Genomic DNA, 25,739 nt, shown 5'->3' on the forward strand with positions numbered 1-25,739 from the left:
TCGTCAATAAAATAAAATCTTGTTTTGTTTTTACTCCTCAGAAACTTTCATTTTATCCCTCAGGGGGTAATTACTCCCAGGTTGGAACCACTGTACTAGAAAATGTGTCTGGAAATCAGAAAAACAAAGCGTGGCGATGGCACTGGTGCCAAAGTACCCGTTTAGGTACGGAAAATTGGTCACCTTTTTTTCACTTGAAAATATTTGATGTGTTACCTTATAATATGTACATTAAAATGTGTAAGTGGTGCGGTTCTATCAATAACCATGATTTGGCGGAAATTGAATTGCTCTTTGAGTGGCCACTTTATCTCTCCACTCCCCACCTTTCGCCCTTCCCATGCGGCTCGAGGTATCGACCTGTACAATGTCAATGTTGTCTCTATAGCAAAATGAACTACTCAAAACAATTAGTGGATCAGGCGAGATTTCTGGGTTCTGAAGTATTGCCATCGGCAGTACGAACTAAAATGGTTCGACGTCTTTCTGTCGGTTCTACAGAATGGAAACAACATTATGGTTACCGACGTAGTGGTAATAACGGAAAGTTGCTGCATAGGGGGTTGGTGTTGACTTGTGTTTACTCTACCAAACGTATTACATAAGCAATTGGGGTCAGATATTGTAGTGAGCTGGTAGTGCAATGCAACAAAAACGTGACTTGCCGGAAGTATGGCATGGAGAGCCATAGGGCGGTTGGAAGCAGGACTGACACAGAGCTGCAGCTATTGGAGTGTCCCGGAGTGTAATTTCCAGGATCTGGGCGCGAATTCAGACAACAGGAACCCCGTTGAAAGAAGTCAAGGCCAAGGTCGCTCACGGGTAACATCAGCAAGAGATGACCGATCCCAGGTTAACAGGCCGTCGAGACAGGAGGCTGAATACAACTCAGTTGCAACGCATCCTCCGGGCAGCTACAGAACGCGTAATATCAACACATACAGTCCGAAATCGCCTTCGGGAACGTGGTCTCTACGCAAAGAGGCCTATGATGTACGTCCCATTAAAACCACGACACCGTTTAGTCCGCAGAAACTGGACGAAGAAACATCAGGATTGGAGTCGTAACGCATGGCGCCGGGTACTGTTCACAGATGAGTCAAGATTTTGTGTTCAGTCGGACAATCGTCGTTCCTCATCCGGAGAGAACGTGGAACTCGGAACAAACCTGCTTGTGTGCAGGAAACATCACAGTATCATGGTGGTGGACGAATGGTGTGGGCAAGAGTCAGTATTGGTGGACGTACGGACCTCTATGCCTTTCAGAATGGCGCTTTGACTGCTCAGAGGTATAGAGACTAGATCCTTCGATCTTTTGTTGTGCCCTATGCAGGTGCCATAGGAGATGGGTTCCTTCTGGTGGACGATAACGCTCGTTTCCACAGAGCTGCACCGGTGGACAACATGCTTGAAGCTGAGGAAATTGAACGAATGGCGTGGCCAGCTTGTTCATCTTTGTAAACCCGATTGAGCATTTTTGGGATGCAATTGGCAGACACATTGCAGCCAGACCAGCACATACCACAACGGTTGCAGAGCTGGATATTGCACTCATGGAAGAATAGCCAAATATCCCTCAAGAGCTGGTTGATAACCTCATACTGTTCATGCCACACTGGTGTGCAAGTGTACTGGCCGTCCGAGGTGATCACACGCCATATTAGAGAGCAACGAGAATGACTGTTTCACTACTATGGTAGCCCCATGGTGCCTCGCTCTACGTAAACGCCACTTAAACCTCAAGTAAAGAGTTGAGACAGCAAAATATCGTACTGTATCACACACAAATTAAAATTGTTACCGATATCTGAATAAAATACGTTACAATGTGTCTATTTTGTATGATATCTCACCTGATCCCCTAATTGTTTTGTGCAGTGTAGTTTGACGACCACTGATCTAAAGGCTACCGGATCAGGTCTTGCGACCTTTCCTCTGTCGAGCGATATGAGGCGTTCTGAATCCCGCTCCGGCTTATCGCTCACAGTTTGCGTACAAATCGGAAAGCAGGACAATGTGTAGCCTGACGGCTGCAGCGTTCCCATGCAGCGATGCACCGGCTGCAGAGCCGTGGCCGCCGGCTGCCGGCTCCCAGCACTGCCGGCGCTGACCTTGCGTTTCGCCGACTTTCCCCGTGGTGTGTCGTCGGCGGTGGCGGGGGGGCGGCGGGTTTAGCCGCGCGGCCGCGAGCCCGCCGCTCACTCAGCGCCGCGCCGGACATGGAGAAGGAACACCAGCAGCAGGACTCGCTCGCCACCGTCGCCGTCAAGGACTACGCGCCCTCCGAGTCCGCCTTCAGCTGCGAACCGCCCCCGGTAAGCAGCCGACCGTCACTCGCTCTTCTCTTATAACGTCCCTAATCCCACTGTACGTACCGATAAACCTAGACAGAATCAGCAGGAGTATAGCATTGTTCAGTAACGATGCTGTTGTCTACAGAAAAATATCTTCGTTGGACGATCGCAAACAACTGCAGAAGGATCTTTGATCTGATGGGGTTACATTTTCCTGGAGGTATATTGAGTTTCAACGTTATCTTCTGTAAGGACAGGATCTGAAGTAATTAATTAAAATTTGTGCCAAAGATGGGATTTGAATCTGGGTTTCCTGCTTCCTAGGCACATATGTTATCCACTACATCACCCTGGAATTGTGGCTAACAAATTTTAATTTATTGTTGGATATAGGTTCCGCCTTTGAGCGAAAACACTGAACACATTGTTGTTTTTTTTTCTTTTTACCCAAACATGTTTCTGCACCTCTGTGCCATCATCAGTGGATTTTGTTTTACATTGTATGGTTTTGCAGGATCATATGTATGGTGTCCTGCACTTATAGCTTGTCATGTTTTGTTGTGACTGATCCTTCTTCTTTTGCATTCTGAGGGCACTGCACCCATATATTAACGTACTTTGTGTAGTTTCTCTCTTATAAACCTGTTGTCCTCACCGCGATATGTGAAGTGCCATGGCGTTTATAAAAATGTACATTAACATGTCTGTGCAGTCCCTTCAGAACGCAAAAGAAAAAGGGTCAGTCGCAACCAAACATGACAAGCTATCAGTGCTGGACACCATACAGATAGTACTGCAGAACCATATAATGTAAAATCGCGATTTCAATAAACAAAACCCACTGATGATGGCACAGAGATGCCGAAACATGTTTGGGTAAAAAGAAGAAACAGTGGTTTTGCTAAAAGGCGGAATCTGTATCCCATAATGTAACTGCAAACACGGAAAGAAAGACAAGAGCTGCAGATCCAAAAGATGAATATTTAGATTCTTACTTCAGCTTCTATCCTTGTCAAAGATTGCAGAAAGACTTGGAAAAAATTTCGACTTGATGTTATCAATAAAAACTCTCTCTAAATGTGGATGTTGATGTCGTTGTCGTTGTTGCTTGTTGTTGTTATTGTGGTCTTCAGTTCAAGTAATGGCTTCAAGCAACTCTCCACGTTAGTCTATTCTGTGCAGACCTCCTCATTCCTGAATAACTGCTGCAAACTACATCCATTTGGATCTCCTTACTGTATGCATCTTTGGTCTCGCCCAACAATTTTTACCCTCCACAATTCCCTCAATTACTAAATTGATGATTCCTCGCCTCAAGAGCTGATATATTAACTAATCCCTTCATTTAGTCACAATGTGTCATAAATTTCTTTTTTCCCCTTCGATTCAGTTCATCCTCATTAGTTATTCACTCTACCAATCTAATCTCCAATATTTTTCTGTACGACTAGATTTTAAGAGCTTCTATTATATTTTTGTCTTAACAGCTTATTGTCCATGTTTCACTTCCGTGCAAGGTCGCACTCCACCTTCAAAACAGGATTCCTAACATTCAAATGTTTATTCGATGTGGAAAAGTATTTCGCTTTTTCAGAAATGCTTTTCTTGACACTGCTAGTCTGCATTCCGCTACGGCCATTGTCAGGTGTTTTGCTGTCCGAATAGGGAAACTTTACTACTATTTTACTGTCTCTTTTCCTAATCTATCTTAAGCAGTAAAACCTGATTTCATCGATTATGTTCCATTGCTCTTATTTTCCTTTTGTTGCTGGTCATCTTATAACCTCTTTTCTTGACGTTGTCCATTCCTTTCAACTGCTGTTTCAAGTCCATTCAAATGGTTCAAATGGCTCTGAGCACTATGGGACTTAACATCTGAGGTCATCAGTCCCCTAGAACTTAGAAATACTTAAATCTAACTAACATAAAGACATCACACACATCCATGCCCGAGGCAGGATTCGAACCTGCGACCACAGCGGTCACGCGGTTCCAGACTGAAGCGCCTAGAACCGCTCGGTCACAACGGCCGACTCCAAGTCCTTTCTTGTCTCTGGCAGAACTACAGTGAAAGCCTCAAAGTTTTTATTTCATTTGTCTGAGCATCAGTTCCTTTCCCAATTTTCTAGTTCGTTTTCTTTGCTGCTTTGTCAGTGTACGTATTGAATTACATTGTAAAAATGCCACAACGCAGCCTTACTCCCGTCTCAACTTTTGCCTCCATTTTGTGTCCTTCACTCTTATAACTGCAATAGGGTTTCACAAGTTACAAGTAACCTTTCACTTCCTGTAGTTTATGACTACTTCCTTAAAAATTTCTAAGAATGTAAATGGCTACACATGTAACATAATGTCTACAACAAAGAGAAATAACCCGATAATATCTCATTACAACGCTAGTGGTTAACATTTCGAAAAATTCAAATCTTATATGTTTTTAGTGGTATTACTAAGAAATTAAATATGAGACAGTCACGTAAAATCAGTATAGAGAAAATCGTTCAGGTGGCAGACTTAGTGGAAGGGTTCTCGAAGTATGCAATACATCCTTATAGGAAGTGGCTCACAAGACTATATTGCGACCGATTCTCTAGGATTGTTCCAGTGTTTGAAGTCGTTATCAAATAGGTATGAAAACAGACATCGACCGAATTCAGAAACGCGGTACTAAGGTCAGAACTGATGGGTATAGTCCATATGAAAATGTAACATAAATGCTCGGGAACTTAAATGGTGATCCTTGGAAGAAAAATGACGTATTCTCGCAGAATTCTTGTTGGTAGCTGTTTACATGATGATGCATTCTCCACTTAAATGTTGTTTTATTTCCTTCTGCATACATTATTAAAATTTCGGTTTTGCAGCCATTTTTAAATGATCCATTATTATCTCTTCGAAATTCATGACATTGTATAAAGGGATATTCATGTTAATAGCACTTATATTGTATGTCAGAGTACGAAGTGAAAGCATGAAGTAGGTTGTCAACAGTTTTATTAATAAGAAAATTATCACCTGCTGGGTAAATTTAGAGAACATATATTGGAAGAAGACGTTGTGACCATTACGCTGCCCCCATCGTGCATCTAGCGTAAGGACCATCAGAATGTGACAGAGATTAGGGCGCGAACTGAGGCAAAAAGTCATTTTCGCCTCCGTCAATACACGAATGGAATACGAAAGTAAATCGATAACAATGATACGACTTACTGTCCGCCATGCAGCGTACATTGGCTTATGTGTATATATATATAAATGTAGATGTAGATGTTGTGCCATTATATTTTCACGCCTATCATTTCCTATTCCTGTTATCTGCATCTGAATACAGAGTGGTGAGTAAACAATAAATGTTATTAGGCTTTTTAAATACACACCAGTCCAGCGGTTTCAAAACCTCTCGCTCTGTAACCCTTCTGCAATTGTATCCATTATTGTAGGTATAATCGTTGTTCCCATAGCTGCTAATGGTTCAGTGAGGAAGGCGAAAGTCACTGCGTTTCTCGAATGGTGAGAAGCTTTTAAGATTCTTTATTGAAGACAACGTTGTATCGTCCTGTACGTGGCTGTGATACTGTACAGGCACCAGTATGTGGAACATGCAGATCGAGGAAATCTAGCAATGTAATGAACTGATATCTCTAGCTCAGAAATGACGAGCTAATTTTGTAGGCTGTTTTTAGCTGAAATATTCTGCCTGACTGTCCACCATTTCAAGAAATTTACTCGCCAGAGAGCTCCGACGAATCGTCTTGCTCGGTCGTCTCGTCTGATTCTGTGGGAAGACGGATATTTTTCTGCGAATGACAGACGCAGTGTTTGCGTACTGCCAGAGATAGTAGTGGAATGCTGAACAGAGAATTGCCTCCACCGCTGGTTCCGACAACAGAAAACTCGATACTAAGCCACTCACCTTGGCGTCCGGGCAAGTGGACTCATCTTTACGTTTAAAGTCAGATAAACACCTGTAATGTTCCCGCTAGCTGTCACACGCAGCCGCGAGGCCAAACCGTACCCGCTCATCAGAAGGTCATCTTAAGACCTCTACGGATGCCGGAGAGTCATCATAAGACAATTAACCGAGCTGTTGTAACTATCCGGCCGCCTTGAATATTACAAGACGGTGACATTTCTAACAATTAAGATTGGAACTATAAACTGCAACATTTGCACCTTATGTCTGCTAAGTATAAACTATGTCCAGATAGTCAGCTGCAGAGGTAATGGGAGAGTTGGAGAACAGGACTTTTAACAAGTCAGTCGAAATAGAGACCACGGATGTCGCAGAAATTGCCCAGTTAGATCGTGCTGAGGAGGTCAATTCTCAGTGTTTTATTGAAGAAACGGAATTAACTTGAAGAGCCTGAGAAAGCCCACTGGAAATGAACACGAAGTTTTTCAGCGGGATCTCAAACCCCGTTCTTGTTCAGTTCGTTAGCTTGATTGGTACCGAAGTCTGAAACGAACAAATTTGCCTTTTTATGAACCACAATCGTTTTTCTATTCACATCGGAAATCGTATTACTACGTAATCGGTTTGAGCAGCCCTTCTCGCTTAATGTAAATGTTCGTTTAAGAAGTGAAATACTTTTTGGTGCTTCAATCAAATAATGAACTGTTCTCACTTAGGCTGCTACATGACCGTCTGTGGACCACAAACTTTTGTATTAAACGCATTTTTCTCTGAGCTCATTCTCCTGGCCGATATCACCATTTACTTCGTCTGCGCTGTAATAAATGTTTGTTATCAGTAATTGAAGATGGGGACTTTTGATCTGCTGTAACATCTGGGAATAGATAATTTTTTTTTTTCGCCCTACAGTGTGCTGCAAGTAAATGCTATTACATTTTAGCCTAAGTTTTAGGGTGTTGCCATTAGTCATGCTCAGTACTGCAACAATGCTGAACAGCACGGAATGGTATAATGTTAAACAGTGATTCGTTTTAATATCATGTACTGTAACTCTCACGTTTGCTGTTAGGCCATTACTATGAAGTCTGTTATAGAGTACAGCTTTATTTTGTTTCGAGCGTCGTATAGCATTGTACAGCTTTGTACAAGGGTCACTTGGCAAATTTGAGAATGTAATTGATGTTGCCACATTTACGTAAACTAGACATAGTATCGTTCAAAGTACTGTCTTTGCAGCTGCATGCATCGTTGCATTCTGTGAAACAATTTCGTGAAGATTCCACTTCAAGATGCCGTTCAGGAACCCTTGGTAGGACACAGCACCTTTTGGGAGCTACCAATATGGCGCCCACGGATGGTCTGTTACGCATTTAGGTACAGAGAGATATAGACTCAGATCTTGATTATAAGGTCAATGAATGTGTCTGGAAGCGGAAACTTCTCAAAAACCGCCTGTGTTTTGCCTCTCCCACTAGCAGGAGAGCTCACGCGTGTCTGTTCAAAGGTGCACCCAGACCCATCTTTGGCCGCTTCTTTTCGATTCTCTCTGAAAGCTCGGGAAGGAATATTTGTGTACTGTATACCACTCTGGGGCAACGGCCTTGCCGCAGTGGATACACCGGTTCCCGTGAGATCACCGAAGTTAAGCGCTGTCGGCCGTGCCCAGCACTTGGATGGGTGACCATCCAGGCCGCCGTGCGCTGTTGCCATTTTTCGGGGTGCACTCAGTCTCGTGATGCCAATTGAGGAGCTACTCGACCGAATAGTAGCGGCTCCGGTCAAAGAAAACCATCATAACGACCGGGAGAGCGGTGTGCTGACCACACGCCCCTCCTATCCGCTTCCTCACCTGAGGATGACACGGCGGTCGGATGGTCCCGATGGGCCACTTGTGGTCTGAAGACGGAGTGCTGTATACCACTCTGCAGTTGCTGTTCTCTCTTTCCCAAGGAGGAAAAGTCACACGGTTTATTTCCTCACACTTTTGTTGAATGAACATTGGCAGTAAAGACTCTGACGCATGACTGCCGCTTCGCCCCTGGATCAGACAGATGCAGCCATGTTCGTTTCCTGCTCCGATCCTGAAGACTCTACTGAAACCATAGACGTTAAATATCTCTTGACAATTACAAATGCAGAACCTTGCGTCAAGTGTGGGATCTACCTTTCTGACAGAAAGACTCCTGCCTGACATTTCAGAGACGACTGCTGATAGAACCTAAGCTGAAATGAAAGTGCTGATAGTTCAGTGTGCGTACTCTCCACTCAGTCTCTGAACTTGAAACCCGTTTTCTTCACCGGGGACCGTTGCTTGGCACTGGAATCGACGTCCATCTCGAAATCGCCTTGAATTCCGTGAACGAATGGAAAGCCAATCCTACAGCAGGAAGGTAATTTCCAAATGTCACCTTCAGTCTCTGAATGCAGTTATGGCCATTAATCACACTCTGACGTATTAGTATCACTCATAGGCAGTCCCTCTGTGAGACCGCAGACGACAAACTGATTATCCTGCGGATCACGACAACGCTTACAACACTCACACAAGATTTACAGTTGTAATAATGTATAGTATTACAGCCAAGTCAGTTTTCAAACTGTCGATTTCCGAAACGATTTCCTCCTGCATTCTACATTTCTCGAAAGCAAAATAACTATAATTTGTTCCGAATGAATGCTAAAATTGCGGGCAAATATTTCAGCGAATTTGTCACTAATTTGATATGATTATAGCTGACTTCGAAATTACGAGACGTGGCGCTACAAAATGATTCTCCGATTTCGAAAACAATTTCTAACAACTCACTTCCTTCTGAGAAAGTTTCATCATGCAACAATTAAAAGTATTTCTTGTTTCCTGGAATACTATTCACGTTGACACTTAAATTTTCGGTTTTATGGTTTTTTAAGGTAGACCTATGTTGTTTGTGCGTCCATACCTTGTACGTATACAACTGGAAAGTGCGTGTCTGCATAGGAGGCCGGCGAGTGAAGGAGCGGCATGTGGGCAGAAAAATCATTAGAGACAGAGAGCAAGTTTAGTTAGGGAAGCCGGGGATAAGAATCATCCGAGGACTTACTAAACGAATCGCCCCTGAATTCCGGAGGTGATTTGTTGACAGTAAGAAAAAGTCAGTGAAGGAAAAGTAAGGACGCGCCACTTGGACTCGAATCCCATGCCTCCCGCGAGCGAGTCCAGTGCCTTTATCGCTGCGCCATTCGGTCTGTCGGGCGGGAAAAGATAGGGCAGTGAACTGATACCTGAGATGCCAGATTATTAGTAAAAGTAAATAAACGAGGGAACGTAAAATTTCTTCGAATCTTAGCACGATGCTAAAAGTGTCAATATCGATTCGGAAAAAAACGTTTATATATCCGGTAGTTATTCCGGTATAATTTCTAAACAGATGAAACTTTTGTATTTCGTGTTTATTTGCTCACTAATATAATCTAGTCTTTGTGTTATGATGTGGAAGTGGCTGTAACGTAGCAAAAAATAACTGAGTTAAGTTGAAGGTAGGAATGGAGCAGATAGAAGCCGAATATCACTATTTAAAAGTTTACTAAACCACTTTTCTATCGTCCTGATATACAGATTATTTTGATGTTCAAACAAGTTGACATACGTGTTGTCCATGGGTGGCATGGATTAAGACTGGGAAGAAGCTTGTCTAACTTTTCTAAGATTACTCTGAATATTTTCTCTACGTAGCGAAGGTCGGATTCAACAAGCTGGTAGGCCTAAATAAAAAGGAAAGACATGGAAGAAATTTGGTTCGGAAGCACGACTATTTATTACTGCACATTTGTACAGCCACAAAAATGTAGGTATTGTGATAGCGTAAATAAATGACACCTGTATTCAGCACTCATTTTTTACTGGTATTGTCTCCTAGAGAATCGCCAGCCTTAAACACTTCCGTTGTTGAGATCCCTTTGTTGCAATAAGAAAATTTTCATTAAAACTGTATTACGAAAGTCAATTACATTTTAAAAAGTGGACAACTAACAAAAAAATTAATTTCCAGTACACATACGAGTCAGAAGCTAGATAAGAGTCATGGCGAAAGTTTCTCTCGTTACAGAAGGAACTGCCTGTATCTCTTGATCCAGACACGTGCATCATAATACGCTAAGGCCTGTCTCGTGGAGGTTCCGCTACCTCCATCAGGTCTTCGCTTTGTTAGTGTCTGTTGTGACATCTACATCTGCACTCATATCCTCTAAATCAATGAGAAGTGCATGACCGTAGGTATTTACCACTGTGTTTCCTGCTCGGGTTTCGTCCCGTTAGAACTGCGCATGGAACGCTGATAGAATGATTGATTAAATGACTCTGGGAGTGATATAATTAGCACAATCATGTCTCCACAGTTCCCACGGTAGCTGTGTAAAATATAATTCTAGATGCAACTTTGTAAGTAGGCTTTCGTGGGTTTATTGAAGTCTGTCTCCAAGCGTTTGTCAATTCCCTTTTGTTGACGCTCTCCAGTGCGTCAAATAAACCCGTGACCATACGTGCTACCCTTATTTGTATACGTTAAATCTTCCATGTTAGTCCTGTGTGGTACAAGTTGCACAAATTCGTGCAGTAGGTGTATTCTAAGACGGGAAGCGCAGGCCCCTTTGTAAACTTACTGCATTTTCCCAGTGTCCCACCAGTGAACTGAAGACCTCCGCCTGATTTCCCTCCGACTGAGCCTATGTGATCGTTCCGTTCCGTATCCCTACAAGTTGTTGCAGCCAGGTTCTAAAATGAGGCAATTAATTCCAGTTGCGGCTCGCGTGCTGTAGTTGTAGGAAACTTCTTTTCAGAATTAAAGCAACTTGCCTATATTGGCACTATTTTTAAAACATATCAAGAATAGCCCACACATTTTTGCAGCTTTTTTGGATAGTGGTTCGTTACAAGTAAGTGGATCATCTGCAAAAAGTCTGCCATCTCATTAACATACAGTGTGTTTCAAAGCCTTAGCATCAAACGCCAGGGGTGATACGAGGATGTCCTGAAAAGTAATGACTGCGGTTTATTTTATGTGATAACTTTTTAAATAAAACTAACATTATTAACATTCTAAATCGTTGTCCTCCAAGCCTACATATTTATTTCTCAACATAGTCAACCTGGCGACGAAGACATTTACCAAACGATACACCAGTTTGTTGGCACTGTCATTGTGGAATGTTTGAGTTTGTTGATGGAGCCACAACCTCACCTTTAGTTTCACCACTTCATCAGTGTCAAAATGAAGTACTCGAAAGTGTTCTTTAAGTTTTGCAAACATATGAGAATCGCATGGGGCCAAGTCGGAACTGTATGGAGGAACCTAAGGCGTCGGATAGCTGCAGATGTCGCATTGTTCGAGTGTGTTCTGGCATTTTCACGTTGCAGGACAGGGAGCATATGTTACGGTTGGTTAGATGACTCGGTGGAGGAGACCAAACAGCGAGGCCATCGGTCCCATCGGATTAGGAAATGATGGGGAAGGAAGTCGGCCGTGACCTTTCAAAGAAACCATCCCGGCATTTGCCTGAAGCGATTTAGGGAAATCACCGGAAAGCTTAATCAGGATGGTCGGACGCGGGTTTGAACCGTCGTCCTCCCAGATACGAGTTCAGGGTGCTAACCACTGCGCCACCTTGCTCGGTCGTTACGTCACGCACCACCATGCTACACGCTACAGTTCGAAGCCCTCTAGCAACAGAGGGCTGCAAAGTTGTAGACTTGAAGAAGAAAGGTATCGAAAGTTACTGTAATAATGTTTGTTTTATTTCAATGGCCTTAAGAGTTTTCACATAAAAAAATCGGAGGCATTAATTTTTTGCACATTCTCGTAGATCACGTCATGAGTAACAACTTTTTTTTTAGAGATAAAATGTTCGCTGACTATTCCCAGCGACGCAAGGCAGCTTTTCGTATTGGTTATGCCTCTGGAATGTCACAGGACGAAGGCAACAGCGGCTTGCTTATGTACTGTATGTTGCCTGCTTCCCACAAAAGAGTTTAGGCAAGACGGGTGAATTTAAACCTTCCAGACTCGGTTCTAAATTGTGTTTCTCCACTAGAGGCACTCAGTCTTTAGGTTTTCTTGTGGAAAGTCACTCGGCCAGTACCCTGGGGTAGGTAGTATGCAGCGCACCTGGTTAGTAGACCTTGCTAGTTCTATATCAGCATCTACACACATACTCCGGAATCCACCATACGGTGCGTGGCGGAGGGTACCTCGTACCACAACTAGCATCTTCTCTCCCTGTTCCACTCACAGACAGAACGAGGGAAAAATGACTGCCTATATGCCTCTGTACGAGCCCTAATCTCTCTTATCTTATCGTTGTGCTCTTTCCGCTAAATGTAAGTTGGCGGCAGTAATATTGTACTGCAGTCAGCCTCAAATTCTGCTTCTCTAAATTTCCTTAGTAGCGATTCACGAAAAGAACGCCTCCTTTCCTCTAGAGACTCCCACCCGAGTTTCTGAAGCATTTCCGTAACACTCGCGTGATGATGAAACCTACCAGTAACAAATCTAGCAGCCCGCCTCTGAATTGCTTCTATGTCCTCCCTCAATCCGACATGATAGGGATCCCAAACGCTCGAGCAGTATTCAAGGATAGGTCGTATTAGTGTTTTATAAGCGGTCTCCTTTACAGATGAAACACATCTTCCCAAAATTCTACCAATGAACCGAAGACGACTATCCGCCTTCCCCACAACTGCCATTACATGCTTGTCCCACATCATATCGCTCTGCAATGTTACGCCCAAATATTTAATCGACGTGACTGTGTCAAGCGCTACACTACTAATGGAGTATTCAAACATTACGGGATTCTTCTGCATTAATTTACATTTATCTATATTTAGAGTTAGCTGCCATTCTTTACACCAATCACAAATCCTGTCCAAGTCATCTTTTATCCTCCTACAGTCACTCAACGACGATACCTTCCAGTACACCACAGCATCATCAGCAAACAGCCGCACATTGCTATCCACCCTATCCAAAAGGCATTTATGTAGATAGAGAACAACAGCGGACGTACCACACTTCCCTGGGGCACTCCAGATGATACCCTCACCTCCGATGAACACTCACCATCGTGGAAAATGTACTGGGTTCGGCGATATGCCGCCATCCCACGGCCAGCGAGGACGCCTAGTGTCTCCTGGAAGCCTCAGCGAGCACTTTGTAGAAAAAAAAGAAAGTTGTTCCCCATGATATAATGTATCACCCGTAAACGTATGGTGCAAAGACATTAGAACACTCTCCATAAGATGAACAAGGATGCCACCTTACTAGCCTGCCGCACGCCTGAAATTACTTCTGTTTTTGTTGCCGACTGAACCGACTCTCCACCGAAGATTACATGCTGCGTGCTCGCTGCGAAGAAATCCTCAATCCATTCATAAATTTTGCTTCACACCTCGTATGATCGAACTTCCGTTAATACACGTCAGGCTGCAGTGGACACAGTGTGACAGCCGCACGGGACAGGTTTCGTTTCCGTACGTTGCACGGGAAGTGGGGAAGCGGCCGGTGTGGTGTGCACTGCAGTGTGTGGGGACGGACAGAGACACGGCTGACCCCGTTGGCCGCGCTACTTGCAGTGAGCGGCGCCGCCTGGCCCACATCCGCGGGAAAGCGGGGCCCCTTCTCTTCCCTTCTCTGCCCCGCACCGCACGGGATGCGATGGGAGCGGGCGGCGTGCGCGGGCTTCGCCGTGGCGCTCTCCTGTCCCTTTGTCTGATGCCATCGTTTCTTTTGCCGCGGGCCGCTTTCGTTCTATCAGTCGCTGCACGGCCCACACCCATAAAAGAGAGAGAAGTAAGAGCTGTTTTCTAAACTGGTTGTCGAAAAAATTAGAGAACAATGACAACCAATACGACATTCGACGTACAACAGTATCCAAAACATGTAATTAAATCTGAGACTGAAGACACGGCGAAAGTTGATTAAGGACGTCGCTACTCATAGTTAAGGGGGCGGTTAGTCTCAAAGGTGTAAATATCACCTCGAAAAAATAAAGTTACGTAATTATCTTTTTGTTTGTTTTCCGGTACATGTCTGTAGTTCTGGTACACATTGGAAATCCCAAGTCACAATATCATAGCACGCCACTAGAGCAGGATTTCCCAAATTGTGTTCCGCAGAGCACTGGTGTTCCACGGAAAATGAATAAGTGATCCGTGAAAAACTATAATGACATGGCGTCTTTTTTTACTTTTAACGATACCAATCACATTTTAAAATTTCATTATGCTTTGTGTTATTAGTTATGATTTAAAAATTGAAGTAATCACTGCATAAAACAAGTTTTTAAAATTTTAGTTATCTTTAAAAAAAAACAAGGAGTTCCGTCAAAGTATCGGGATTCGCAGTGTGTTCCGTCAAAGGAAAAGTTTGGGAATCGCTGTACTAGACGATCCAATATAACCCTTCTCAGTCTCAAGTACGAAAATCTGTACCAAAAAATTTAATGTAAGAGGAGAGCACCTAAAACCGAAGTACTACATTGCAATATATTTGTTTTTCTAAATTTATGGACAAAAAAGCAACTGAGACTTCTCAGTCTCATAAGGATATAGTCATCGTATCTGACCGAACTGTTTACTTATTGTATTAGTAATAGTCTATCGTTTTACATTAACTAAAGCTATTCTAAATCAGATTATAAACATCGAAATACTCGTAATTATGTTATTTCACGTCAGCAGGGCACGTAAACACTTACGACACATCGTTACGACAGTCTTTTGTTTACTGTCCTCTGTGATCAAAGATACTGAACCATGACAGCCAAAGAGATTGCTGTGCTACAGCAGAGGAAAGCAGACGTCCTGACAGGACCGCAGTGCATAAATTCAGCTCCTTGCTGTTTACAAAACGGATGGCGGACGGTTCAAATGGCTCTGAGCACTATGCGACTTAACTTCTGAGGTCATCAGTCGCCTAGAACTTAGAACTAATTAAACCTAACTAACCTAAGGACATCACACACATCCATGCCCGAGGCAGGATTCGAACCTGCGACCGTAGCGGTCGCTCGGCTCCAGACTGTAGCGCCTAGAACCGCACAGCCACTCCGGCCGGCATGGCGGACGGCACTCTTAAGACCCATCGGACAGTAAAAATTTAAAATAATGACGCCGTCTCCACTTTTTCAACTTAGAATGTTTTAGTGCGTACAAAGATTGCAGACATGTACCTGCAAACAAACAAACATAGAAGTAACTTTATTTTTAGGTTGATAACTAAAACTTACGAGAATCCTTCGAATTACGTACAGCGACCTGCCACCGTAGACGGGATGGCTAACAAACTCTCATAAGCGACAACATTATTAGGTTAGGCACTAAAGTGCTCGCGCGAGATAATGCGGAAGGCTTCAATCTTAACACGTGGTTCAGCAGCCACCACTATTCTGCCATCTGCCTCAATGCTCCGTAACAGGCTCTTCGGGGTGCACGCTGAACATTGAGCGTTAACTTTCAAGTTAGTTTAGATACGATGAAGGTGAAGACTGCGATGTTCACTGTGGGTGACGTGAAGCAAACACGAATCATGTAACGTTAACAATGTGATATTCTAGCAGGTCTTTCCAACGTCCACAGCCATTCGATTCAATTGACTTGTCGCAACCCATCCCTAACGGGAACACTGTCTCTATCAATGTTTAGTCGTAGAGTTTGTGTTGAGAATTCTGTAACATCATGTGCGCACGAACTACACTTCCTAGTGTTCGTATTTCAAAATGGCGCACTTAGTGACTTTGTCACATAATCTATTGTATTGTACGGAACAGAGGGTGCCATTTGCGATAACATTTATGGTAGGAAATGCTCACAGACAGGATCACCGCTGGACTGCGCCCTGTTGCAAATGCGGCGCCGCGCGCTCCTCTGTGTTGCTGACAATGGGTGCGGCTCAGCTGAGCTGCCGTGCCAGCAGGTTCCCGGGGCAGCGACCGATAGCTGGCGGCTTTCTTTGTCTCGGCGCTTTCCCCGCTGCGCCTGCCGCGACCTGGGTTTCCGGTACCGCACTGGAAGATCTTCGTAAATAAGAACAGTCTGGAAAACGGCTACCCGGTGCTGACTCTCTCTCCTTCCCCTAGTCCATCCCCTCCCCTTATCCATCTGCTCTACCACCCCCCATCATTTAGCATCAATGTACAACGTGTGTGTGAGGGACGGTTTGTCAGAGGAGTAGTTACCCGACCCCGACTTCAATCCGCAGTCATTTTCGAGCATTCATTACAGTATCTTAGCTGATTACTCAGCTGGACCTGGCCATATCCGAATGTTCCACAAATTCCGTTCAGCTTCCTCAGCCTTTATAGGTGTTAGAGAACGGGCGAGAGATTTTCCCATGTAAAGATATATCAAAGAAGGTGGTTCCATGGTTCCGTGTTACCTATTCTTACCTTTCTTGGAACTGGCAATATCGAAAACAAACTAGGAAGACGGGAGATAAGAAAATAATTGGGAGGAGGAAAAACAACTTGAGATTCGCAGAGAAATTGTCATGTTGTCTGACAGCGAAATACTCCTGGCTTTGGTTACTGTTCTTGTTTCTAAATCTCAGCTAGTTGACCTCAGCATAACCTTTCCAAAACTAAAATTATGTCCAACGAATGGATCAGAGCAGAAAATGTCTCCATTTGCAACATGCCTTTTAAAAATGTCAGCGAGTACATGTCTCAACGGTCTCGTAAATATTAAGGGTGATGTAAGATCTGTAGTCTTCTGGTACATCAAACTAGGATGGAAAACTTTGCCAGAGAGATTCAGTCTTCAGATCAAAGATGAAAGTAAATTTGACCAGTGCGTTCAAACAGTGCTAACTTACGTCTCCGAGACCTGGAATATTTAATAAATTCTCCAAATAAAAGCTCGGAGCAACCCACAGAACTATGGAAAGGCTCATGTTAGGCAAAAGATAGAAACAAAGAAAAGGACATACCGCCTGTTACATTGGTCAGCTTCACTGAAATGGTAGTCTACTTGCTAGGTGGCCAGAAAGAAGGGTAGAAATGCTTGACTCTCGTTCGTGTACCTTCCACAACAAGGAACACCACGTGGCCGGCCGGAGTGACCGAGCGGTTCTAGGCGCTCCAGTCTGGTACCGCGAGACCGCTACGGTCACAGGTTCGAATCCTGCCTCGGGCATGGATGTGTGTGATGTCCTTAGGTTAGTTAGGTTCAAGTAGTTCTAAGTTCTAGGGGACTGATCTCAGATGTGAAGTCCCATAGGACTCAGAGCCATTTGAACCATTTTTTGAACACCACATTTTTGAGACCACTTTGGTCACTATAGTTTAGACTGCCCTTGGTTTTCTCCCATAACTCGCAAAAAAAAGAAGAAAAATAGCGCGATCGATATTCGAGCAATGACTGATTCATTTCCCATAGCTTATGAATGTGGTAAAGGGTTGTACCACTTAAGATGTTGTTGCTGGCGGAATCAGTAATGTGGTGCACAGTATTTTCCCTCTTTAAACACCGAGTGGACCAAGTCAACGTAATTATCCTTGAAGTGTTTTAGTTATTGTAAAGCACAAACTAACGGAAGACGAGAGTGCGTCAAGCAGTTTTATACTCCTTACATTTAAAAATTCGATTCCTGAAAGAAAGTTTGAAATGTTTGTTCTACTGTCTTGTGACAAAAGACAGGGTATACACAGTCTTGTGTGGAAAATAGTAGACAGGATGTTTAGTAGATGGTTGGTTCAGATGGCTCTGAGCACTATGCGACTTAACTTCTGAGGTCATCAGTCGCCTAGAACATAGAACTAATTAAACCTAACTAACCTAAGGACATCACACACATCCATGCCCGAGGCAGGATTCGAACCTGCGACCGTAGCGGATGTTTAGTAAAGTAAGTGGAAAGTTACTACTTGAAGAGTAGACTGATGTATCGTAAAAAATGGAACTAAAAGAAATACATAAGAGTAAGGTGTGAACTAGTTAGTGACTGAGATGGGAGTAATTTTCACATAAATTAAAGCTGTTGCGCACTTTGCCACCACAAGGAGAAAACCGTGGCCTTGTCCATATGATGCTGAGTTGATCAAACACCGTAATTGCTGATAACTTTCTCATTAATCGCCTGTCTACATCAGTGAACTTACGTACGCTACAGAAAGACGGAACGTTTTCCTTTCCTGCTTGTAGGACATGAATTCCGGGGTTATTCGTTTGAGAACAAAATATTATTACTGGTTCATACATTGGTAGACGGTGACGCTAAACTTCAAGCCAAAACATTTTCATCGACAATAGTCGGCTGCTTAGGGGAAAACGGTTACTGATTTACCTGTCGCAGTCACTAGACTGTTCGTCTGGTCTGGTATTAAATCCCAAACCTATCCGCAGTCTTTCATCGAGCGAACGAAGTCGGAGCTAAACACAATGACCATGTGAAGTTCTACATGTGGTATACTCAGTCCGAACAGCGCTGTAAAGTAAAAAGAACGAAGAGGGCGAAAATGAATCAAAGGTCAAGGGCCCATGACGAGTTCTGGAGGATAGAAGGACAGAGAATGTCAAGGAACACTTTCTAGAAAAATGTCCTCAAAGCCACTTAGTGCCTGTCAGACGGTGTGGAAGTGAAGGCGATAAGATGCTGGAAAGTTGCGTCACGGCGACATGTGTGTTGGTGTTGGGTTGTGACGGGCGCACTCTTCGCCGGCCAGAGGTTGTCCTTGTGTGCCAGGCACCGCCGCTCCACACACGGGCATTTCCGTCGCTGCCGCGTCACCACCGTATACACAGATGCTTTGTTACCTGCCTATAACCATATACAGATCCACCAGACAGTTGACAACCTTTTCTCTTCAACCTCTTCTTAATCTTTTTCGTCTATTGGAGTAATGCGTAGCGTCCTATCCGTAACTCGTATGCTCACATCTTCAACTCAGCACTTGTTTCTCTCGCCATATTCAGTAAGTAATCGTATATGTTGCAGTGCGCATCTTTCGATGCGATACAAATCCAATGTAACCATAGTCAGAAGAAGATTGGGTGAGAACTTCCACAATGATGGGAGAATCCAGAATGAGCTTTTCACTCTGCAGCGGAGTGTGCGCTGATATGAAACTTCCTGGCAGATTAAGACTGTGTGCCGGACCGAGACTCGAACTCGGGACCTTTGCCTTTCGCGGGCAAGTGCTTGGGTAGCTCAGTTGGTAGAGAACTTGCCCGCGAAAGGCAAAGGTCCATGTTCGAGTCTCGGTCCGGCACACAGTTTTAATCTGCCAGGAAGTTTCATGATGGAAGAAGTTGGGACATCAGACTGTGCCATTTTCACGGTGGGAAATTATTTACCCACTTTTTATTTCTATGCCCACTTTCCCACTTTAACTGCAATCGATTTCGAAACCACTAGGCTCCAGAATCAAGCACAGAATACGGGAATCGATCCACAAGTACATCATGTAAATATGAAGAAATGCAACAATCCATCAAAGGTATGAAAAGGCTGCAATTTAGACTTGAGGTGTTTTTCAGGTTTGTTGATCTCTTGTCTATTCGTCTTAAGATAGCAGAGGTAAGATACAGGGAGCGAAAAGTTACGTACAACTCGTACAGAAAGCAGGCTGCAGTTGCAAGGTTTACAGGACATGAGAGGGAGTGAACAGAGTTGTAGCCTCGCCCCGATGTTATTCACACTTTACATTGAGTAAGCAATAGAGAAAACCAAGAAGAAATCTGAAAAAAGAATTAACGTTCGGGAAGAAGAAATAAAAACCTCACAGTTTGCTGTCTCTCAGAGACAGTGAAGGACTTGGAAGAGAAGTAATAAAGTATGGATAGCGTTTTGAAAAGAAGATATAGTATGAATACCAAGAAAAAGGTAATGGAATATACTCGAATTAAATGATGTAACGATAATATGATTAGGTTATGAAATAAAAGTAGTCTTTGAATTTTGTTATTTGGGCAGGAAAATAACTGACTAAAGGCCGAAGTAGAGAGGACATAAAATGCAGATTGGCAATAAGGTTAGTGAAAAAGCTAAATTTGTTAACATCGAATATAAATTTAGGTGTTAGGAAGTCTTTTGTGAAAGTCGAGAGAACAGCCTTGTACAGAAGTGAAACGTGAACGATAAACAGTTCAGACAAGAAGCTCCTTTTGAAATATGTTGCTACTGCAAGATGTTCAAAAGTAGATGGAAAGATCACGTAAATAATGAGGAAGTTCTGAATCGACATGGGGGAAAAACAGTGCCACAACTTGTCTAAAAGAAGTGGTTGATTGAGGGGACACATTCTACAACATCAAGCTATCGCCGATTTGGTAACGAAAGGAAGTGTAAGGGGTAAACATTTTAGAGGGAAACCAGTTCGATTACAGTAAGCAGGTGCAAATCGATGTAAGTTACAGTAGTTTCCCAGAGCTGACCTTGCACAGGACGGAATAACGTGGAGAGCTACATCAAAACAGTCTTCAGACTGAAGACTCAACACCAATAACAATTTTGTTTCTCCGTAGATGAAATTGTGCTCTACAAACATTCATTATGTTTATTTCACAAAATAACTCTACATATTTCATTTTACACGAATTTTTAACTATGTCACTACCAAAACAAAAAAGTTTTTGAATTTTGACTTTCATTCTTCGTGTTTAAAACACGTAGAAACTTGTGGTACTCACAAGATATTCTACTTCTGACAATGCGCCACGCCAGTAGTAAAAGGGTGACGACCACTGGAAAGATCCTGTTATGTCACGGATAATGGACAGCCCACAAGACAACACTGAAACTGGGAAAACGCAGAAATCTCGAGAAAATTATTTGTCGTCCGTTGAAATTTTTTTCTGAGCATTACACCCTGCTCAGATTTGGTGAAATCCGACTCATTCCTCTACATCGACCTCTCTGCCGACAAAGCTAGAATCTTTTTTTGGAAATTTGCGGTAAGGACTATGGGACCAAACTGCTGAGGTCATCGGTCCCTAAGCCTACACACTACTTAATCTAACTTAAACTAACTTACGCTAAGGACAACACACACACACACCCATGCCCGAGGGCGGACTCGAACCTCCGACGGGGGGCGCCGCGCGTACCATGACAGGACGCTAGCCCGCGCGGGGACAAAGCTAGTATCGCAGTTCTGAAAATCACATCAGTGGTCAATATCCAAACTTCCTTTAGTGGAAGACGATGATCACCAATCATGACGACGATTACAGACGTATAAGGCTTGAAGGGACTTAGCACTATGTAATCTACGAACCCGTCAATTCGACCATTTTTGGGGGTCATAAGCTTTTGCTATGCCCAAGAGGATGATTATTAATTTACGTGAAAAATTCATAGGGAGATGTTGAGTGAAAAAAGGAAAATCGTAATGTGAGCCGACGGCACAATGTCAACAAGCTGAACTAACAAAGAGTCTCGTTAACCACATACGAGGGCGGATCGCTTAATCTTCCGATTACTAACCTCACATCTAAGTTACCTACTAAGATGTAACAGATAGGACCTTGAGATCGGTTCTGGAGTGAGTTCTCCTGTTGAGTGAAGGAAGTCTGAGACCTGGATCAGATCTAGCACAAAGGTACAGTCAGAATCGACACTTTCACATGTAAAGAGTCCATTTTGTTATTGAACAGCTAATCGGGAATACAGTCAACGCAATGTAGTCCAAAATTGCAAAGGGACTGAGAATAAGTTTGAGTACTCAAGAATTGATTATTTTAGAAATTTAATTGTTTTTGCTGTTGCTGATGAAAACTATATCGCTGCCTGCAATCTTAGGTTTCCCTGTGTAGTAGAAATGTCAGCAGCATTGACCTCACTTTTCTGTACACGTATGTCGTTGCGAAACTGACGATGTTTTCCGCATAGAAAACAGCACCGAGTTTCTTGACAGAATACAACGGATGCGGTTGCGCCAAGCGAAATGGCGTAAAGGCAACACGATGGAATAGTAATCATCGAGGTTCACTGATTGATGAAAAAGTGGAGACGAGTCCCGTGTGTTGAATACTTCCCAGAATTTATCTAAAAAGACCGACAAAGGACAAGTAACGTGGCAGTTCTAGGTTTGCGGCTGTACGTGCTGATTAATGAGAACAGTACCGTTGTTGGCTAGAATTTTTGTTGCTGTGCTCGATTCCAGCTCCATTTGAATAAGAAACACTTTAGCTTACTCGAGATTGTCTTATTGTTACTCAACGAAGTAGGAACGACGACAAACGTTTTGTTCAACTCCTGAACGAGATATTCGTAACATTTTCTTGTGAAAACAGGAGTAGCCACACTCTTGTCGCACACGTGTTGACAATATCACACTGAAGTATGTGTAGTCGTATTCCGAGTTGAGCTCCTATAAACTTCAAGGACAGCTAGTTAAAGGCCTGACGGCAGGAGATAGAGCTCGTTTTTATGGCGTAATCTTGTGTCAGGCGGCTTTTGATAGCATTTTCGCTGAGTGTAGCAAACGTGTTAGCATGGTGAAAAAGATGAGTATCATATTTTAGTAAGGCGGCAGCTACTAGCCTGGAACACCAGCTAAGTGTATACGATGAGATTTTCTTTTCCAACAGCCTTATTTACGCATGCCCTAAGATAAATGACATTACAAATGTACAGCAAGGAAATATAGCCACCCATTTCAGCAAGAGAATTGAAAGAAGGAACAGGTATTCAGACATCCTTGACTAAAATAAGAAACGAAAAAAATCGGAAATTTCGTACGTTAGTTAATGGATTGCCGCCGTGTAGTGTATGACTAAGTATCAGTATAAGAAAGGAGAAAGAAGGACAACGAAATGGATGGCATAAACTTAGAAAACAATTGAATATTGACAGTAAATAACTCTCGACGGACTGTTTCAAATGGCTCTGACCACTATGGGACTTAACTTCTGAGGTCATCAGTCTCCTAGAATTTGGAACTAAGTAAACAAGGACATCACACACATTCATCTCCGAGGCAGGATTCGAACCTGCGAGCGTAGAGGTCGCGCGGTTCCAGACTGTAGCGCCTAGAACCGCTCGGCCATTCCGGCCGGCCCCAAGGGACTTCTAGGATACTAACTGTGGTAAATAATATTTGTAATAAAGATGGGCCGCCAGTAAACAGTTTTCACGTTCGTCGTCATGTGGCCGCGCGGGATTAGCCGAGCGGTCGAGGGCGCTGCGGTCATGGACTGTGCGGCTGGTCCCGGCGGAGGTTCGAGTCCTCCCTCGGGCATGGGCGTGTGTGTTTGTCCTTAGGATAATTTAGGTTAAGTAGTGTGTAAGCTTAGGGACTGATGACCTTAGCAGTTAACTCCGATAAGATTTCACACGCATCTGAATTTTTTTTTTTTTTTTTTTTTTTTTTTTTTTTTTTTTTGACATCATATGACTCAGTAGAGCTTTGAACATCACATTGCCTTACCGACTTAATTTTAAAAAAACCAGTAAAATAAACTAAAATAAAACAAAACGGATTAGGACTAGCGCACCCACTTAATCATGTATACACTGTAGATAATGATGATAATAATAATAATAATTAATAATAAGTTGGTGTGACTCAGTGGCCTGGTGCAATTCTTTTTATTGGATGCCACTTCGGTGAGTTGCGTGTCCCTAAACTACCCCAGTTACGCAACTGGGGAAAGGGGATCTACAGTTAAACGTAGAATCCAAAACACGTGTCATTGCTGGGTGCTCGTCGAGAGGTGAAAGCTAGGTTAAAAGGAAAACTGAAAAATCTGTGGTCCGCCCGAAATTCGACCCCGTGACCTCACGAGTTGTAAGCACTCTCTTCACCGCTATAACACGAAGCCCGTTACGCATATAGGTCGTTTAGTTGTAGGCTTTGATTAGTGAGCTTACGGATACCAAAATATCTGGAATATATGGCATTATGTGTTTCTATTGCATTGGCTTACAAGCTTAAATTATTTACCACGCCAAGTGGCCGTAGACAGCAGTATTTGACATAAATTACCGCTACCCGCTCCTGAGAAAGAAAAAGGATCTTAACAGTCTGACAGACAGACAGACAGACGGAAGGGCGGACAACAAAGCTATTATATACAGATTCCGTTTTTACCGGTTGAGCTACAGAACCATAAAAAGTGCTTGAATTTTTTTAAATGTGCTTCTGAGGTTCAGAAAAATCACTCTATACGGAAATCTGTATACGGAAATCTGCACAAGGTCACAGCTGCGTCTTTACCCAACCACTTTCCTGCTACGAAAATACTTTGCTTCTAATCCACGTTTACATAAGTATTTCGCAAGACATCATGTACGTGTACAATCATCTGTTATTCATATCTAGAATGTGTAGCGCACACTTGAGCATGGGTCACACGAATGTTTTGTCCTTTGTAGACTGCGTTACCCCAAAATCTTACCAATGAATCGTCTACCATCTGCTTTACCTACGACTGAATCTTTGTAAAAATTCTTTTCATATCCGCACGTATTTTTCCGACCAAGTATTTGTACTAACTGACTGATTCCTGTTATGACTCATTAACATTGTAGCGATAGACAACTGCGTTTATATCTTTTCCGAAGTTTTCGTTGCGAACAAAGAGCAAAATGCGGAGAAATAAGCAGAAAAACTGTCATATTACTAAAAATAGCAAAATTATCACTGGCTGTGTTGTAACACAGTTCTCGTAGCTGAAGGCGAGAAGCAAGCAAAATTCCACATTCGACGTGATGGAAACATGTCGGAACCGATTAAACAGTGAAGTTATGTAATCAGTGGTCAATGTGTTGCTGAAGACCAAACACAGTTTGATGCTGCTAATTCGCAGAGTAAACATGTTTGAAGAAATAAAAAACGAAGAAACCTAAAATGTTCTGTTACAACGTATATTTCCGTTTAGAATACACTATTATGCATGTGACCAATGTTTTACCTTAAAAACATTGGAATAGTCGAACGAATTTTGTCCGGCACTCTCTGATAACAGACGAATGCGTTTCAGTGTTACGTTTTGACTGAAAATGGGCTCTTGTATCGCGTAGTTTTCACTCTCTTCCTCTACCAAACATACTGTGTCCACTATACCCTCACCCCAGTTCATTGGCATCGCTATTTTATAACACGTGGACGTTTTCGTCATACACGTCTTTACAGCCAGAACACTGTTTCACAAGATCGGTCAGACGAATACAGCTTCACGTGTCACGCAGCTATACCGATGTTTTGTTGACTCGTCGGAAAATCAGGAAAAAAGTTAACCAGAAAAGGAACAGAAAGAACAAGGCGAATTTTTCGCGGAAATCAACTGAAAGGAAGTGCTACGGAGCAGTGTGATTTTGTAAATCAGTTATCAGTTTCCGGAGAGTAACGCATAAGTAATCCAGAAGGCTTTCATATTTTGTAAATACAGAAAATAGTAGTTTCCCGTAAAAATATGTGTATTTTTGATTATCCGTTTTTTTCGGTTACCCACATTAATGTAGACAATCGAGAACTTGGTCTCCTCACTTCGTTTAATACTGGGACTGAGGGGGAAAAAAACTACTGAATTCCTTTACTTCCGTATGAGAGTGTGAGAT

General features: G+C 43.0%; 1 protein-coding gene and 1 pseudogene across 1 annotated transcript in view; both read left to right on the forward strand.

The window, feature by feature from the left end:
• Positions 1-2,163: 2,163 nt before the first annotated feature.
• The window catches only part of LOC126475445 (uncharacterized), a 119,440-nt gene continuing 95,864 nt past the window's right edge, over positions 2,164-25,739 (forward strand). The window contains exon 1 of the mRNA XM_050103307.1: positions 2,164-2,315. Coding sequence (XP_049959264.1) covers positions 2,220-2,315 — 96 coding nt within the window. The 5' untranslated portion in view covers positions 2,164-2,219. The remainder of the gene's footprint in view (positions 2,316-25,739) is intronic.
• LOC126476165 (5S ribosomal RNA) lies at positions 7,799-7,916 on the forward strand (annotated as a pseudogene).

Source organism: Schistocerca serialis, chromosome 4 (assembly GCF_023864345.2).
Source record: "Schistocerca serialis cubense isolate TAMUIC-IGC-003099 chromosome 4, iqSchSeri2.2, whole genome shotgun sequence".
Lineage (NCBI taxonomy): Eukaryota > Metazoa > Arthropoda > Insecta > Orthoptera > Acrididae > Schistocerca > Schistocerca serialis.